The 19,885-nt window shown below is 37.0% G+C and overlaps 1 protein-coding gene across 3 annotated transcripts in view; it reads right to left on the reverse strand.

The window, feature by feature from the left end:
• CRISPLD1 (cysteine rich secretory protein LCCL domain containing 1) overlaps positions 1 to 19,885 on the reverse strand; it is a 45,984-nt gene that overhangs the window by 19,381 nt on the left and 6,718 nt on the right. For all 3 annotated transcript variants that reach the window (XM_056332227.1, XM_056332228.1, XM_056332229.1), the window contains 4 exons: positions 3,016 to 3,134; positions 2,751 to 2,883; positions 1,141 to 1,256; positions 163 to 263 (listed from right to left, as the gene is read on the reverse strand). In XM_056332227.1, the coding sequence (XP_056188202.1) occupies positions 163 to 263; positions 1,141 to 1,256; positions 2,751 to 2,883; positions 3,016 to 3,134 (469 nt within the window). The remainder of the gene's footprint in view (positions 1 to 162; positions 264 to 1,140; positions 1,257 to 2,750; positions 2,884 to 3,015; positions 3,135 to 19,885) is intronic.

Genomic DNA, 19,885 nt, shown 5'->3' on the forward strand with positions numbered 1-19,885 from the left:
CAGGTACACGATCTCCTTCATTTCAGCAAAGTGGGCCCCTACCAGGTCTTTGGGCACATGCATAATATATTCTATCCCACTATGTTGAAGCATAATGCAGAAAGAAAGCAAAAGAAAGGTTACATTTCCCATTTATAGATGTACTGTTGAAATAGTACATACCTCTGTAACAAAGATTTTCTCTGCAACCTCCTCCAAAACTAGGAGGACATGCGGAACATGGGCGGCCGGGTTTATAAGGAGCATGACCCCACCAGTTCCCCCTTTACACAAAATAAATTAATAAATTAGTGAAATACCCCTTAATAAATGAACATATAAACATTAAACAGCATTTAACATGTGGACAAATAAATGATGAAAACTAGCAGACACTTATTCTGTAACTTTATTTTGATATTCCAAGTAAGAAGTGATGAGAGGAAATGACCTCAAGTTGCACCAGGGGAGGTTTAGATTAGATATCAGGAAATTTCTTTTATATTAGATTTTGGGAAAAAATTTCACCAGAAGGGTTATCAAGCATTGGAACAGGCTGCCCAGGGAAGTGGTTGAGTCACCGTCCCTAGAACGACGTGTAGATGTGGCACTTAGGGACACGGTTTAGTGGCAGACTTGGCAGTGCTGGGTTAGTGGCTGGACTCAATGATCTTAAAGGTCTTTTCCAACCTGAATGATCCAATGATGCTATACCAAATGCACAAGAAGTAATTGAAAAGTCCATGAAGCAAAAATTGAAGTACAGCTGTAAGCTGCTGCAAAATCTAAGACTAAATTTTTCCATTATATGAGAACAGGCTCTGCTCTCCTAAATGGAGTATACTATAGAATTTGATCTTAACCGTGGGCTTCAGTGTCACACATTCCTTAAAGCCACAATGGGGAGATGCATTTATTTTGGGGGCAAATACCACACTACAACAAAGATCTCTGATGTTGTATTCTAAAACACAAGCGAGAAAACTGAAGCTCTAGAAAATCACAAGAGTATTTGTGCAGCCAAGGCTGCCCTGGGAACAATGCTTTACTTTGTAACAGTACAAAGTAGAAAACCCAGACTGATTACCTTTCAGATTATTTCCTGTATTATTATAAAGTATCTTACCCCCTCAAGACATTTTTGGGTGTCAGCCTACTTACTTAGGAGAATAATTGCATACAAGATAGACTGCTTTCGGCCATATCTGCCCCCAGATGTTCATGTTATGACACAAATTAATTGCACAACCAATTCTGCTACTTGTAGCCCAAACAACCTATGGAAAAGGAAAGAAAAAGATTTGAGAAAACCAAAGCTGATTAACATGAAATCAAAACTGTCTCCAAACTTCAACATACAAAACTCAAGTAATGAAAGTGATGTTATATTCCCCTCCATTATAAATGGGTTGAAGTGAACTAATTACAACTGTCAAAAGGCCATGTGGTCATACTCCTATTAGAAAGAAAAGCTTTACCTTAATACGAAAGATATGGCTTTAATTTTATATAAATGGTCTAAGCATGTACTTGACAGTGTAGTAAAAGATTTACAAAACGTGGCCTGAAGAACTGATTCTTGGGATTACAATTAACAGATAATCATGAGTTAGAAGCAGTTAGGTTCCTGTGCATCAGTTCCTAGTTCTCAGCACAACCTAAGGACCCAGAGGGTTTAGCTAGGTTAGACTGAGAGGACAGATATTTGTCAGCAGTGAAAGGAGGTAACTATAAAACTTCACAAAACCCTGATATACCGAGAACACTCAAGTAATGGATTTTAAACGAATATGCTTCCATGTCATCGTAGTCTAAGGTGCCTGTGTTCCTTTATTCATCTGTTGAAAAAAATTTCATTGCAGATCTCAAAATAAACTGAATGACAAAGGCTGGAACATTCAAATTAGAAAATATGACAGGTGGTAAACTTATACTAATTCAAGATAAGCCAACTGTCTAGTTCCAGCAGGATTTCAGAGTTGAACAAGAGATGTACTGTGAAAAATCAGCACCGCAATATTTACATGTATTGTGGATCTCGCGTGTAATAGGCAAGTGTAATTACAGGTATTTTTACAGAAATGGTAAATAAGAATATGGAGTTAATTCTGTCTTAACATTAGATACAATTGTAAAGTATGCTAGTAAACAGAAAACAAATGTTTAAATATCAATCATTTTGAAGTTTTCTAATATTATATAGAAAATTATACGTGGATTTTGGATTTTTATACGTGGAACATGGTTTCACTGAAATGTAGACTGGTTTCCCCCTGGAAAAATTCAGGCTAGATACACAGATTTCAGAAGCACCAAATAAATTAATTCTTATGCAATTTCAAAATCTCACTGAACTTCAAGCAACATGTTAAAAACTGTTTTTTGATCCGAGGAATTCTCTTAAGAAAACTTTTTTTTTAAAAAAATGTGCTGTTTCTTCAGCATGCCAGCACAGAGACTGGATTATTCAAAGTACACTGAGCAGTAATACTGAAGTTTTACACTCAGCTTTGTTGAGTTTTTACCTTATTCCTGGTAAGGAAGTGATATATATGAGGATGAAATCTGAAGATTTGCATGACAACCCTACTCTATGTCACCAATATCCAATGCTTGTAACTATGGGGTCTAACAACAACATGCCCCTTTTGTCCTTCAGTGCTATGGTATAAACTGCAAGATTAACACATTCTACATGTCATATAGCAACCTAACTGGAGTCTTGACTGGTTTTTTTCCATAGCTGACAAAAACCAAATCCATCTACATACCTGTGTGTAATGTGTACAAACAGGACCCGAGCATTTGTAAGGACAATATGGGTTGCATTCGTGAGGATGGGGATAAGTGAAATCTCTCACTTCATCATACCATGCTTGGACATGAAATGTTGGAGGTCTGTACCTATGAAAGCCAGTGGTAGTCTATTAGATCATTCAAAAGCTGTAGCTTCTATCATTCTTCCGTTAAGCAAATTTTGTTAGATTAAAAAAAACCACCCAAACATATATATTATAAAACAGTATCTTAAACTACCTTCCCCAGTGTGCCCCCAAATTCTGTCCAATGGACGGAAGAAGGCTTGCAGGCCCATGCTCCCATAGACAGGTTTCAGCCCATGACTCTGCAGATCTCTCCAGTTCTGTGTCCCATGTCTGAAATTTGAAAGAAAATACAGGGACATCTTCTTAGAAATATTTGGTGTGTCTCTCTCATACTACTTAAAAGAAAAAAAAAAAAGGATTGCCCATTTTTAAAGCTTCGGTTACCAGGGCAGAAGACTGAAGAAAAAAGTGAAACTTGACAATTGTATACTCCATTTGTGTTACACAAGAAAAAAACAACACGTTTTCAACAAGGGGGAAAAAAGTTTTAATCCCATCACAGTGTTCCCTTTAGAAGCATGTGCAGCCATGCTGCAGTGAATAAAGCACAAATATGAAACCGAAAGGCTTAGTTCAACTGCCCAAGCTAAATTAAGTGCATTTTCTGTCTTGTGAGATTTCCTTTTAGTAATAGGCACTTTTCTTAGCCAAAAGAGTATTATCCAACATACTTCCAACATAAGGCTTTACTTCCTCTAAACCAATAGTTTATCTGAAATGAAAGATACTTTCTCTCCCTTTTCTATAATCAGCTTTTTCTGAAATCTTACACAGTGAAAACACAAAATATGAAAACTTAGAGTAAGGTTGTCCTTCATTGATTTTATGGCTAGGCTGGCAAAAAAATAGGCACTCATGTAAGTAACAGTCAGGCTTAGGACAAGTTAAAGAAAAAGAATGTGAATTATTGTTTACCACAACTGTTTATATTTATTTTTTATTCTTAAGGGACATGGAAGAATAGGCTTGTACCTGAAATGCAAATGCAAGTTTCTTCCTTTCAAAAGCATAGTAAAACCTATTCTTCTTGAAATAAATTATACCATACTGTGTATGCACAGTTTTTACTGCGCTAAGCTGGGGTTTGCTCGAAGTGGTCCCTCTTGTACAAAGTAACCATACCGCTGCTTGACTTTCTCAGTCTTCCGATAGTTGCAGAAATTGTTTCCAGATACCTGACTCTCTGATACCAAGGCTCAGGTTGGGAAACTCAAAATATTTCCAGGAAGGAAACACATTTCTTGATACAGCCTCAATTATTTCACCATAAATTCAGACTAAGTTTCTTAGAGTGAGCCTGTGTTATATAAATAACAGTAATCCAGTATTTCTAAGCCCAAATTCCCATGCAGACACTGGAGATCATGTCTAAAAATTTTTGGCACAGATTAAACGTAAAAAACTCCTTAACACAGCCAAAGAATACTCAAATATAACAGACAAATTCCACATGCTAGAATTTATTTTTCTATTGATCTTGACATGGAGTTTTCACCGTCTAATCAAATTACTCATTAAAAACAAATATGTCCTTGGTTATGCAAGACCATGATTATGCAAAGATGTTAATATCAACTTAATCCTAGAACATCTGTTCTTGGTTCTCTTCTTCAGAGCATTGAATTCCATTTTGTCTGTTATTATGAATATCATCGGCAAGTAAAAAATTTATAGGGTACATTTTGACTCCCAAAATGTAACATTTATTTTGACAGAATTACTCTAACAATATAATAATGACACAATAAAGCTTTTAACCCTCATATGGATACAAACCCCACTGACTTTAGGAAACAGTAGGGATTTTCTATTTACCCTACTGGGCCAGTATTTCAGTGTCATAAGCCATAGCATTCTTTAATAGCCATAAGAAAATATTCTAATCTTAAGTCAGGAAGTTTTATATGACAGTTTGTAAAATCTTTTCCTCTTCCATTTTCTTGTCACATTATCATAAACAGCTCTTCTTCCAATTGTACCCATTATAGAAAACAAAGATTAACACACTTCTTCCACATGTATGTTTTGTTCTTATAAATTGTCATACAATTGCTTCATCATTCTACAATGGAATCATGAGACCATAACATTTTAAAATAAAAGCCACCATAGTTTGTTGCATATAGTGTGCGACATTAAGTCAGCTCATACTTAGAATTAGCTCTGAATATGAACAAGTTGTAAAGTTAATATATTTCTCAAATAATTTTTGTTAAGAACGGTTTTACCAACTGGATTCCGGCATACAGATTTAGAGTAAATTGGACTTATGCTAGATCGAAATGGAGGCACCTGATCACTTTTAGAGCTTCCTGCCTCTAAAGCCAGCTAAAATGTCTTGTAGCTCTTATGAACCTATGAGCCTCAGAACCCCACAATACATTCTCTTGTAAAGGATCTGCCCACATTTTCAACTCTTAAAACAGCTGTCATGGTTAAAGTAATTGTACAGTTGTTGTGTTGGTTTTTATTTCACGCAAGTTTCAAAATACATTATGCAGCTATTTTAACTGAAATAATGAATTTTTTGAAGATCAGAGCTAGCCCGTCAGTAGTACCTGCTTGAATCTATTCCTCAAGCTCATGACGTAATCTTTAACAAAATTTTCTTTTAAAGAGTGATGATGGCTATGCATGACAGAGCCATCCAGAACTCTGCAAAAATATCCTTTTTGATGAAAAACTTAAATTCATCATTAATCCTCCTGACAGATGAACACTCACACTCCAAGGTACTGTTGAGATTGGATATGGTCTTCAAAAAATTCCTTCTTCCTTAACAATTTCTCTGCCTTCATCCACAGTATAAAATACTGTCTTTACTCCCCACTGCTTACCTAGCCAGAGATGAGCACAATTCCCAGTTTCTTGGCCACAAGCTTAGCTGCAGCAAAGAAATAATCTTCATGGCTGAGCAGATAGGACGCAGCACAGCTCTTTGCAGGAAGCATAGCACAGAAGACAGTTATAGCTATGAGGAGCTTTGTGTGTTTGGATATTTTTGCCCACTGCACAGTCACTCCTAAATCCAGGAAAAGTTGGTTTATAAGCCAGGGAGCCAACTCCACTCTCTTTAAGAAAGGGTTTATGTGTCCAAGATTATCTCAGGCAGGAATCTGAAGAATTAGTTAAGGGAAAGAGGTCATAGCTTAAGGCTCATCATGAGGTAATCACCCTATTTCTTCTTACGTTACAGAGTTTAAATCTGCCCCGTTGGTGCTTTCCAGGGTTTTTATTTATTATTGCTTATAGTGAAGTGAGCCCCATCATAGTGCACTTTCCTTGGAGCAGATTCATTTACGATTCTGCTCTGGAGTCCTCTAAGACAGTGACAGCATCAGCCTTCCTTGGTCACTGCCCTTCCATATCAATCATAATGACAGGTCTAATGACAGAAACTCCACAGAGTCATCAGTTTATGGCATACAGGAAAGAGGAAGAGGAAGGAATAAAGTAATGGGGTTGTTAGAGCTCAGCTAATCACAATTTTTGGCAGTTTTCATTGAAAGCCAATAAATGTAATTCTCCAACAGAGGATTAAAGCAGAATTTTGTTTTAATTGAAATTTTTCAATTTTCCTTTCTCTAATCAAAATTTAAAAGTAATCTAGTTAGGACCAACAGGCTAGACAACTGTTTATTAGTGTCAAAGAAATAAGAAATCTTTAAAATGTACTAAGAAAGTAATTTTTTAGCATCATGAGATAAATTGCTTTAATTAGCCATGGTAATTTTTTATATAAAAATATTTTTACATCATTTTTTCAGTTATCAACTGTTCTCTAATAACAGCTTTAGCAATCTAATCTTTATGACACCAGAGAAAGAATATGACTTAAAACCTGAGTAATTCACATTTCAGTACCTTTGTAAAATGTCTGTGATAATATCTCATGGGAACTGTCTCCTATATCAGAATTTAGATACAAAAATTAAGAGACAGGTATCTTTTTAGAAAAAATACACTACAAAATATCAAAGCAAAACACTCAACTATTTACTTGCTGCTGCGTAAAGATTGAATTCACCCAATCATACTGCATAACCCAAGCACACAGTAGGCTGATCAATTAACAGATAATCCCAACTTCAACATGTTGTGAGACATGAATTGGATGTCAAAACACCTGCATATATATATATATTGGGTTTGCAGCAAATGATGTGGCATGTCTTGCTTTTCTCCTCAATGCATGTATCACACAATGAAGTGACTCCAGAACAGCCAGCTGTCCACAAAATTCTCCCTGTGTGCCACACAGGAAAGGACTCATACATTTGTTCCTCAACCTCTAACACTGAAACCCTTTATTTTTAAAGCCAAATATAAAAACTACCTAGCATGGATATCATGCACATACCTAGCACAGTTTGTTGTCAGAAAATGCTGCCTGTTATCCTGACACCCAACATTTAGTTTGATCCAGGATTTTTTTGGATGAGAAAAGATCATGAAAAAATATCAGCCTAAAGTGCAACTTAACACTGCTGCTTCTTCATCAAGGCTATGTTTCAGTTCAAATGTGCTTAAATATACAATGACAATTGTTGCTAATGGAGTCAGTTATTTCAAAGCTACTTCAGGTGTCTCAGTGCCAAACTGCAGTCCACAGGATGGAAGCACACCAAGCAGATTACCAGGATATAGCTTAATTTCTTCTTCATTTTAATTAAGTATTGTTTTGGGGGGTGATGGAGTAAATACCAAAAGCATACATATTCAGATGTAAAAAGTCCATCAAGTGTAAATTGCACACAGGACACAATCTCTTTAATTGCAGTACTCATCATCCAACTGTCTCATTTACTCATCCAAGCCACCACTTCTGAAGTGTCTGTAATAGAAGTTAGAATTACAATAAAACCTGTCTTAAATTACATCAAATTTAGGAAATATCCTAGAAAAAATTACCCAATGACCCAGTTGTAAAGAATTTCCTAGAGAACCAAGTTACCTTCTTGATTGCCAGTGACTTCCAAAGGCAAAAAAAGGCAGTAAAACAGTGCTAACCTCCTAGAGCCAGTAAAAAAAAAAAAAAAAAAAAGAGGTAGAAGGGATTAGAAGTCACAGTTACTTGGGTCTCCAGCCCTTACCAAGGCAGAAGCAACACAACACAATCACTCTAATGATGTTTAATAAAAAAGGGGAAACATATCCTAATCCCTGATGCAATTCTTTGGAAAATTTTATCTTGAATTTATATCTGACTACTCCAGAGTGATGCAAAAAAAAATTTACACACGTGTTAATAATGTTATGAACAGGTATAAAATTTCTGAAAACAAATGAAAAACTTGTAAAAGAAATCTGACAGACTGCAATCCCATATCACAGTTAACATAAATTAGCTTGAAGGTACTTTTAAATGTCATTTGTACAGTTACATGTAGCTGTAATTTAAACGATTCAAAAGGTTTTCTACTGCTTTGCCAACATGCCTAATCATTGCTTCAGAGACTGCACCAAGAACAGGAAAAAGCTACTTTACACTAGTGATGACACCTTGATTTTCATCCTTCTCTTCCAGTAGTTAAAATAGGTGATCCAAATCTCCCTTCTAAATTAATTGTTCTGATTAAGGTTACATGAAGAATAAATGTGTATCTGATTTTTAAGGATTAAGTAACTTAATTTTAAAGTATTTTCTACCAATACAGTCAGACTAGTTCCAAATATGATGCATTTTACCATATTTGCTCTGTGTTTGCTCATATAGCAGGGTAAATGAAACAAACATAAAATAATCTCTGTAAGTATATAAAAACTACCTCCTCACTAGAATAGGAATTTATTCTTGTGCTCTTAATACCATTCCCTTGTTTCACTTACATGATGGCAAGCTTTTGGCTTCCAACAATGAAAGCACATCCGCATACAAAGATACATACACAGGTTTTCATGTTTCATTCAATAAAATTTAAAAGGTTTTTGTTCTCCTAGTGTTCCTTTCCTCCTTAAAACAGTAAAGCAAAAAGATAACAGCAGGAAAGCAAATGTATAAGGAAGGGTTTCCAAAACCACATTAAAATGTCCACTCAGAGCAAGTTACGCAATGAGGACCTTCAAACAAATGTAGAACTAATTAGTGAATCTTTAAAATGCCAGGGTGCTTGGCTTCTTTTAAAAAAAGCCAGAATAAAAATGAAAGAATATGAAGTCACAGCAACATAGGTATTTCACATCCTACCAATGTAGATATTTCTCATACCTTAACCACAATATCATTACTGATACTAAAATCTGGCTACCGAAATGTACACTAGGCTGACATAGTTCTGATGCTTTAAACTTAACTGAAAATGTTCTTCCACAACATTCATCATCAGCTTGTATTTTACATATTTAAACCAAGGACGTTTCTAAAACAACTCTTTGAAATAAGTGGTACAGAAAAAGTTTAAAAGAAATCTCTGTGTAGCTATAGGCAATGATCCTTTTGCTTGCTGATAATAAATAAACCCTTCAAACATCATTACTTAAAAACAGGAAGTTGTTTCTTTTCATAAAAAGGGTGAATCTGGTCTTCTGAAATGTAGATACATGCAGCACCTGATTCCTCATCTGTGAGTTCCCTGCTTCATGCGCTGACATTACCAGCTTTCAATGACTTTGCACTACCAGGTTTCTTTGGTAAGTGCAGGGTGCTGATGGGAGCACAAGAAGCTGCAACTAGGCAGCCGATTCCCAGCTCTGACAAACATTTTGACTGGCAATTGTGTGGTACTATGTGCAAGGTAATTCAACCTGTCTATCGAGAAAAAGTATTGCTCACATTGTGGGAAAACTACATGTGGTCTACCTTTTGGATAAGGGATCATCATCAGGGTTGGCTTCCTACACTGAGACAGACAGGTAGACACTGAACATATCACCAACTGCTCAGCAACACAAACCTCCTTGATTCCACACACAAACACACACCACCTCCAGAACTCCGCTGAGTAGCAAAAAAATGCAAAAGGAGCTGCTAGTATGTCTTAAATTGAAAAATCTCCTTCTACTTTCTAAATGTTACTTCCAAGAGAAGATCACTCAGTGATGCTAATTATAAAGATCAAAAGATGTCACCTAACAATGGGAAGACACAGTACTACTGCAGAGATGGGGAGAAACTAAAGAGGTTTTATTGCCCTCTCATCCATCAGTAGTCATAATATCAAAGTGGTTGCAGCTACCAAGTTATGTACCTCTCCTTCCCTCCATCTCATTCACATCTGCACCTGGCTTGAGAAATGCATGTTGTACTCTTCGGGTTTGGACATAAGAGAGCAAGGCAGGCATAAATCAGCGCATATTCAAGTCTAAGAACATGGTATATGCTGTACCATTTTGTGTGCCATTATGTCTTCAGTGCCATAGTTTCTTCCATGATACTACTGAATACGGGGTTATCATAACAAAACAGCTTTCTGCCTCATAAACTACATTTCCAAGAGTGAAACTTTCAAGATGGCCTTTGGTTCAGTGCTTTCTAACCTTCTGCATACATAAAAAACTGTGCACCAAAGCTACAGAAAATGAGTGACTGCCCTTTAAGATGTGAAATTTCAGTCTGTGAAAACTTGATCCCACTGTTTTAACACTTGACTTTACTATACTTAGGCATTGAATCCTTCCTAATTTCAGTTTTCACAGATAACTGTTTGTATCTAACAAATTACCTTCTTTACAACTGCAGTCTACAGACTTCAACTATCTTACAAGTCACATACATGGCTTTTACAAGTCATGTACCAAGTTTTACAAGTTTATGGACCTGGCCTCAACCAGAAAGACATTATCTCTTATCTTTCAATCTGTATCTAGTTTTTAATCTCTTTGACATTTTTCTTAGACTTTTCTTCACATCTGCTTTAAGGATGAATTATAATTAAAAAAACCTACTATTTTGATTAAGCTACAGATGGTGGTATCACCACAAGTCTACATTTGCTCTGTGAGCATACAGGCATATATTTCTTCGCATTCATGCAGCTGATTCAGATGTCTGGTACATTAAATGGTGCGAACAGGAAGGGGGGTTTGGGTGCCATTATGCTGACAGATTACAGCTCGAGTGTAGAGTACACACACGCTCCTTGACAACCGCAGCAACAAGTGACTTCAGACATCTAGGTTCTTACGAAGGCAAAGGATGATGTTCCTCCCTCACCCGTCATTGCCTACTGGTCTAGTTCCAAGTGGTGAAGATTCATTAATTCAGACCTTCCTCTATAGAAACAAATGGTGTTTTTTATTATTCTAATTGTTGGTTGTTTGTTTGGGGTTTTTTGTGATGTTCACAAGAGGTTGTCTGTGCTCTGTTGAATAAAATGAAAAACTGAAATGTTTGGCAGAGATTGCTGAGTGATAGCATAGTGACACCGACTGTAATTTCAGAGATGCTCATTGTGCATCAGATTTTGACATAAGAACTTCCAAATTCAGAAGGAGAGGACCAAAAAACAACAAAAGAAGAACAGCTAATATTGAGTTTACTGACATTCAAGATCAACATTCTGCAAGGTAGACTTCCTCAAGCAAGTGCTTCATTCAATACTTTAGATATTATCTTGATTAAGCTTTTAACCTTGCTAAACGTACCCTTCCTAAAAGTTATGCAAACACGACGAATACCCCTCTCTACAACAAACAATCTTTTCTTCTAATGAAACATATACATTCAGAACAGAAGATCTAGACACTGGAAACCAGCTTCTTAGCCATCCAAGAGGACACATCTTTCTTCGTAGCGATCCAAGAAAACCTATCTTTCCCTGTAAAAAGTTAATGGCATAACAACTTCCCTTTTACTCACATATCCTCCTCTGTGACAGAAATGGTCTACATTAACTTCTTATGTATCATCACCGTGAAGCATGTTCCTCCATTGGTGTAATTTACCCCCACACACAAACCCTTAGTTCAAGGCTCAGTGCTACTCTATCTTTTATTTCATCATCTACTCTGAGTAGTCTACTACTGACAAGGTGGCATGGTCTATAGCTCAGATGCTTTTGCTATCCATAACAGTACACCTACACAGTAAAACTGCTATTTCAAACTTGTATTTGAGCCACCATTTACAGCAGGAGCATTGGCTAAACTTCCAGCCCTGCAAGCATCTATTTTTTACTGTAAGAGAAGAAAACATTTAACTCTACATACTTCAGCCTTACAGTCTCAGTAGGGTTGTATACTTTTATTTAGTGTCTTCCTGTTTCAGCTTTGGAAAACAACTTGCATATCATCCGAGTATGATAATTATTTATGCTATTTCTGCTGTATTTCTTAGAGTTCACATAGATCTACTATCTAAAACATTCCCTTTCATGAAGCCAGCAGTCAGGAAATGACGCTGATCTTTTAGACTGGGTTGCAATACCACCATAACAGAACTCAAGTGGATTAGGGATCTTTTTTAATTTAGATCTGGAATATACTTTTGATGATGAAAGTTCTGATCACTCCCACTTACTGCATATCACAGCGCACTCTTGAAGTACAAACTGGATACTTCCCAGATAAAATACCAGGAATTGTGCTCCAGGAGTGCATCTAACACTTTGCAGTTGTTCACTGGTACTCAGTCCACACAGATTAGACCTAGTTCAAAATAAAAACCCCGAAAAGCAGAAAGCATTAATGTCAGATCCTCAGCACCAGTTCTTCTGCTCTACAAACCCGCTCCTATTGCGCCACACTACTTGCCAACACAGGCATTGCCTTCATCAGTATCCTGTTAAAACCTAGCGCACCATCAAATACATTCACACAGATAACGGCACTATCAGTGTTTCACAAATGTTCCACAGACACCAGACTATCTGAAGCTAAAACCCAGGTGACAGATCAAACTGAATGGTGGTAGCAGTTATTGTCTCCACATGCTGACTCTTCTTCTACCGCAGAAGTTTACAAGATTTGCAGAAGGTATGCTGCATGTAATACGACTCTTCTGAATGCTTCTGGTTTACAAATTATCATATTAAAATAAACCACAACTAACACCAGTTTAACTTTACAGACTGGACTACAAATTGTGGTATTTAACCTCTGTCAACATGGGGTTTGAGTATTGTGTAGACTGAAACCAGTGTTCTGCTTATGGAGAAGCTGATGTTTCAGTGACAATACTGCAGCTTAAACTGCAATTCCTAAACAGCCCAGTTAATCACACGGCATGGGATTAGCCTCCCCTGAAATTAAACAGCCTCAAAGCAGATACCTACGTTTGAGCCAATTACCTAAATTACCTTTGCAGTTACATAGACAAATAAGCATCTATAGAGAGGGAGGTAAAATTAGCTACCCACCTTTGAGATAAACTGTGTGTTGAAAATTCTCATTTTTCTCTACTAATTATAAAGGCAACTGGCTCAAATGCAGACATCTACACCCCAGACATTGAAAGTTTGGTGAGATGAATCCAACTATTTGTGTTGTGTGGATGTTAAATCAAAAGAGTTCCTTCTCACCCAAGGTAGACCAGCACAAGTGAGTCTAACAATTATACCAATCGGTATTGCAATAGAGCTGGTAAGCCCAGTAGCTCAAAAAACATTTTCCCGTAAAAAAAAAAAAAAAATAATTCAGTGATTGGAGAGATTTTCATAGACACAGGAAAGCAGAAAAAAAAATCATATGGAATGGGACTATATGGAAAGAAAAAAAAAGCTAAAATTTAAGCTCAGTAAGGATGGAAAAGTAAGTACAGTGGGCACCACTGAAAGTAAACATTTACCATGGCATAGTATAAATACCTCATTGCTGTATACATTCTAAATATAGGGAGAGAGTGGTAAAGTAAATACCACAGTACAGTATGGGTATTTATTTACTTTTTAATAGAATCCACTGTATTCTTTAAGGCTAATGACACGGAGAAGGAAAAAAAAAGGAAAGATGAAACACAGAATGAGAAATGCCATAAGCAAATAAGCCAGAAATACAGTTAAGAACTAGAAACCCACTGCATGGCAGCAGCAGAGAATGAAACAAAGGTACAGCTGAACATGACTTAAAGAGACTGATCTTCACTGTAGTGTATCTAGCTGCTTCCACTGAGCCAGAATCAAATATCTGTGTATTATCAACCTTTTCTTTAAATTAAAACCAGTAACAGTAGTTTCAGAGTAATATTTACTGTCATTTTCTTTTACAGTTTTCTGACTGCAAGAGTCAAGAGGATTTTCTTGGTATGCAACCTAAACCACTGGCCCTGCAATGCTGGATGATGTTTTATTGCCAAGAAAAAAGAAATCACTCTCTTTCCTGTAACAACCTTTATTTATTTCCCAGATTAAACAAATTCAGCTGCTTTATTCCTTCAATCCTCCTCATAAATCACATATTCTGTGTTTATAATCAATCCCATTAATCTCTTTCATTCCTCCTAGAATGGCTAGACCATTCTTAAAAAATGACCGAATCTGGACATTGCATTTCAGACAAGGTCTCACCACTTTCACACAGACAAGTCTCCTTTCAAAGGCTGCTGCCTCATACTATTTTTTAACTCAGTGCAACTCCTGCACCTTTTTTATTGCAGTGTTACCTCTACATTTTATTTCTTGTATTTTACCTGTTTGATTTATTCCATACCTTGCAGTTCAAGTTCATCATGTGGATTTCAGGCCATTACTTCCATCTGTCAAGTTCTTCTGTTTTGATCGTGTTGTCTAAACCAACCCCAACCTGTGCCCACATCAATGTATTCTGCAGTTTTCAAGTGCATTCTTTGCTCACACAAGTCATAACCTAAGTGCTTAATCAAAAAGGGGTGAGCTCCAACAGCATCACCACGTTCAGTCTTCTGGCAGTTCAACAGAGAGCTTCTGTCAATTTTCACTCACAAAAACCTTGGGGTGGAGAGTGTAAAAAAATTTCCAGAGTCAAAAATATCACACCAGCTACTTCCCTCTGATACATTATGCTGGATAGTTACTGGGTCGTAAAAAAAAAAAGTAAAATACATTGGTTTGACATCATCTCTTCCTGACAAACAGACATAGGCAGTTTTCATTGGCTTGGCTTTCAGTTACACTTAGGTGAGGCACTTTCATCTGTACCAAGGCTGCTGAAGGAAGTCCATGGAAAATAATGATAACTAGCACATCTGAAAAATCAGTAACTTGCACACAACTGAGATGCTTACCTTCAGTTATTTGAGTCTGAAAAAAATGTGGCCTCCATACTAGCCCAAGGTCCCTCACAGCATACAGCAGAGTGACCACAAAAACTGAGGAGTACTGAAAAACCAGACAACTCTCCTTGAAAATACAAACCCAACCATACTAACTAGTAGTGATATATCTTTTAAGCACAAAGAAAGATGATAGTTAAAATTGTTATACTTTTCATTACCAAGAAAGTTAGGCATCCAGTTTCCATTGGAGAGCCACTACCTGTCTAGAAATGAAATGGTAAGGACCTTACATGCTACCATGCGGTAGACTGGAGTTTATAGAGCTTTAAACTGGGCAGAGATTCCTGAACAGAGCTCGAGGTTTCAGCTACTCTTTTGGAAAAGAGTAAAAAGCAGGAAAACTGTGGCTTTTGCCTGGAAACAGGAAAGCAGTATGAGGCCAAAAATATTGTTCCCAGACACTGAACAAATTGCACCAATATTTGGAAGTATCTCCCTATTACAGTTTCATGTGTTTGAGCTTTTTGTGTTCAAAAAGTAAAACCAGGAATAGGAACCAGCAGACATGACTAATCACATTTAATTCTGTATGTACTCTAAGCATGTTAAAAAAAATCTTGCTGGAATATTCAGCTTGCCAGGGTGTTCTGAAACAGTGTATTTACTCTGCTACTTTTTAAAGGCAGTGCATAAAGACTTTCTATTAGAACATGACTAAAAATCATGTGTTCAATTCTATATTCTGACATGAATGGAAGAGACGCAACAGTGTAAAAGCTGATCTTGATTTCTGCATTTTGTCCATTGTCAAATTATGAATGACACACATTCATTACAAATAGTATTAATAAATATTTATAGCTAATTACAAATTAACCAGAGTACAGGCCCTTACTGCAAATCCTAATAGTGACTACCACAATAAACTAGCTGTAACTGATTGCTTTCATACAGCAGTTTCAGAGATGCTACAGAATTTCCTGGACTTTGAAGTGGAATTAACTGCAGTATCTCAAATACATGTCACAGTGAATGCTTTTAAAATACGGCCACTCTGATTTGACGCAAGTGAACTGAACTTACTGCCGGAGACTGCCAACTGACAATATATGACTTGGCACTACTGTTAGAAACATGTTTAAATATAATCTAAAAAAAAAGAGAGCTGAAAAATGCATTAAAGGATTTCCTGACCATTTGCAGATCCGACAAGGAAATAAGGACATATATACTGTGATATGTATATAGGCAGCCAAAATTCTGGATTTAATGAGTGAAACAGCCTCATTTTAACAAATTATCTTCCTTCATAATAAAATAAAAATTGTCCTCTGTATCAACAGAGGATCGTCGTCTCAATGACTCACAGAGCCACAGAATGGTCAGGGTTGGAAGGGACCTCTGGAGACCATCTAGTCCAACCCCTGCTAAACCAAGTTCGCCTGAGCAGGTTGCACAGAGTCACGTCCAGGTGGGTTTTGAATGTCTCCAGGGAAAGATACTTCACAGCCTCTCTGGGCAGCCTGTGTCAGTGCTCTGTTAACCTCAAGGTAAAGAAATCACACTCTTCTAACTATGACAGTCACTCTACTTATGCCAAATCTAAGGTTGAGGACTATATTTACAGATAACAGGATAAATTCATATCTAGCATTTCAATGAAATTATGCTAAGAGAAATACTTTTTTCTCAATTAAAAAAACAGCTGAAGTTAAAGAAGATTCCAAGGTGGATATCATGAAGATGACAGTCTACATGGAGTTACTTTTATAAATCTCATTGATTCTTTCTGTGTTTAGTTGCTGTTTTGTATTTACACTTTGATTCTGCTACTACTGATTAATTTTTAATAAAATTTTTGATATGGGGGATGAAGAAGTTCTCTGATAGCAAAAATAAAAGGTGAACAGCATCTGTCCTGTATTGTTAATCATTTTACTTTGGGAAGGCTCCCTTAAATTTTGAGACAGTGAGCCTTTCTGCTACTTTCCGCTTTCAGTTTCTTTACTTGGAGTTGCTTAGTTGTTGTTGGCATTACATCAATAGAAGTCATACCATAGACTTATCCACTTGCTTTCTTGGCCACTTCACATTGCACAATCCTTTGCTAAAACTGCCAGAGAGAATAAGAGGATAAGTCAATGTCACTGTGTTCTTTGATGCAGTGTCAGGAGCCTTTGAGCACAGGCAAAGGAGCTGAAGCACTTCCACCAGCCTTTGAAGTGGAGCAGAAAAGTGGAAAATCAGAGGGAAGGCAGGCAGGTTCACTCTGAAAAGAGCTGCTCTGTTCTTGGCACCCAAAGTGCTCTCCAGCCACTTAAGGGATTCCACAAACCGAAGTTCTCTGCTCAAAGGGAATGGGAATTGTTTTTAACCAAGAGTCCCTGAAGAGTTTTGGCAAAACGGACAAGATACACTAAACAGAGACATGAAAAAGTTCTGTCAGAAAGGTCTAGGAAATTTAACAGGGCACTTTCCAGCACAGTAAAATTCACCAAAATGTGTAAGTCCACCACAAGGCTTTCCTTTATGTTTCCTAATGCTGTTTCAATTCTCCTAAGTATATTACAGACAAAAAACCTCAGCTGGGAGCTGACAGATATGCATAGAGAGAGAAACTGCTACATCCCGACTTATGCAGATCATAGAATCTAAAAGCATCACAAAACAGCCAAAAATTTATTTCAATCCCTATTCAGTCTCTATCATGACATGAACAATGTTTTACTATTATCCATGAAAAAGCTCTATCCACTAGTGGGTTCATATGATGCAAAGTCCAACGATTTGTATTTAAAAACAGCAAGAATTTGCCTGAGGAAAAATTAAGAAATTGATAAATACTTAGAGTTGTTCTTAATTTTCCTCTTCTGAAGTCTCCATGAAGTTACTGAAACGGGGTGGGAAACCTTCAAGCCTCCCAAAATACAAGGCCCCATAGAAGCCATGGTTATCAACACCTTCAGCACATCAGTATCAAGGTTTTCAAACTAAGACCTTCAGAGCTATTATACCAACACAAAGAATAGATGTGGGGTTTTTTCCCCCCTGTGAACAAAATATGGATCTAATACTGCTGCCAGATACACATCCGTAATTGTCCCTAACAATCATGCAGATACACAAAATAATTTATTCTAATCGGAACTTTTTAAAGAGGATCTCTAGAAGACTATTTTCTTCACAAGTTTGCAAAATAAAACTTGACATAAGCTAGGCACGTGCTTTGCAGTGACATCCCAAGTTTGCATTTATTGCCAGGACCTAGTGAAAAGGAAAACTAAAAATAAATAAGCAAAGACTTCCTTTCCCTAGAGGACACTCATGTTCTCCAATTACAGCAATTACAAAATGCAGTGTGTGGCTAGGTGCCAAGAAATACCAGGTTGAGATGCATCGCTGTCTATCAAGCTGGGAACCTGAACACCTTCAGTACAGCAACGGGACATGCATGGAATGAGGATCTCACATGACCTATTTGACTTACTCATTTGTTTGGGAAAATACGTATGAAATCAAGGAATGAACACTAGAGGAATGGTTTAAAATGGAATCCATTATCAATTCATTAATCAAAATGTTTTTTGTAAATATTGCTCTTGGTGGGTCCTTTCCTTTTGCAGTGTCCTTTACTTTTGCAGAGTACAACTGTTTGGAATAGAAAGGAACTAAAAATTTCCACTATCCAAATAATAATGACTATTTTTAAAGTGTTGACCATGATAATCATAAAAAAATTCTCAGTTTCTCAGTTTTCATTAATATGTTCAGATTTATTAAGGTGCAATGCTGCCAATGAAATTACTGGGGATATAAAAAGTTTTTGAAAATTCAGTCCATGATACACAAATGATGCTTACAAAAAAAAAGACCAAGAGGTTAGGAAGTTGCAGGGTTATGGTGCCTAAAACAAGTTCTTCAAGTTTTACAATCTGGTAAGAATGTATTAATAACGCAATAAAACGCTTTCTAATGGAATAACAAAGAATAAGGCCTTCCACATCAATCCACACCAAACCAATGTACTGATTTCCTGATTTGGTCACAGTCTTTTGTATGATACTTTTTAAGGGTTGGACTGATGGCAAGTAGAGTGCATAAAATTGTGCAAAGTCAATCCACCAAATAACAATTTTAACCACAGAAAGAAGGTACTGCCTAATATATATATACCAAGATTATTACATACATGGACAAGCATAAGACAAAGCATGATGGTTCACATTTTTGTCTTAAAAGACGAGGTCTTTGCCAAGGCTGGGCGGGCACAGGCAGCTCCAGCATCATGAAGGAGTACGCAGGGACACACAGCAGCTGCAGAGCCACAACAGCACACTGCTCTGGTCAGACCTGACTATGCCAGCACCAGTTGGCTTCAGTTTTCAGTACTAGCTCAGATGTCTCTTCCATACAGATGTGCCCCAAGTGCATACCTGATGTGAAGGCCACACGGGTGTCAATGGCCCAGGGTGGGAAATGTTGAAAACATGGCATTTTATACAGTGCTCTGATAAGCATTGTTTGGGTGCTTTGGAAGGGCAGCAGGGAAACGTCATCCCTCTCTGCTTTCTTTCCAATGCTGTTAAATTCTTGTACACACCAAAATGAAAATGTACCTTACTCCTTTTTTTTTTCCTAGGAAACAACCATGTGCAGCATATGGCAGGATAAACAATACACACAGCTTGCATCTGCCATAAATTTTCATACCAAACTGTTCATCACAACCCCAAGGAAGATTATTTTTTCTATTTAAGTCATAATGATGACAATTCAAAAACTCTCTCAGCATTGAAGATGTCTAGGAAATAATGATCTGACATGCAGTCATAAGGTCATATAAAGCCACGGTGGAGTTAACTGAATTTCTTGAACTACTGCTCCCTACAGAGAA

The sequence above is a fragment of the Falco biarmicus genome, chromosome 3 (assembly GCF_023638135.1).
Source record: "Falco biarmicus isolate bFalBia1 chromosome 3, bFalBia1.pri, whole genome shotgun sequence".
NCBI lineage: Eukaryota > Metazoa > Chordata > Aves > Falconiformes > Falconidae > Falco > Falco biarmicus.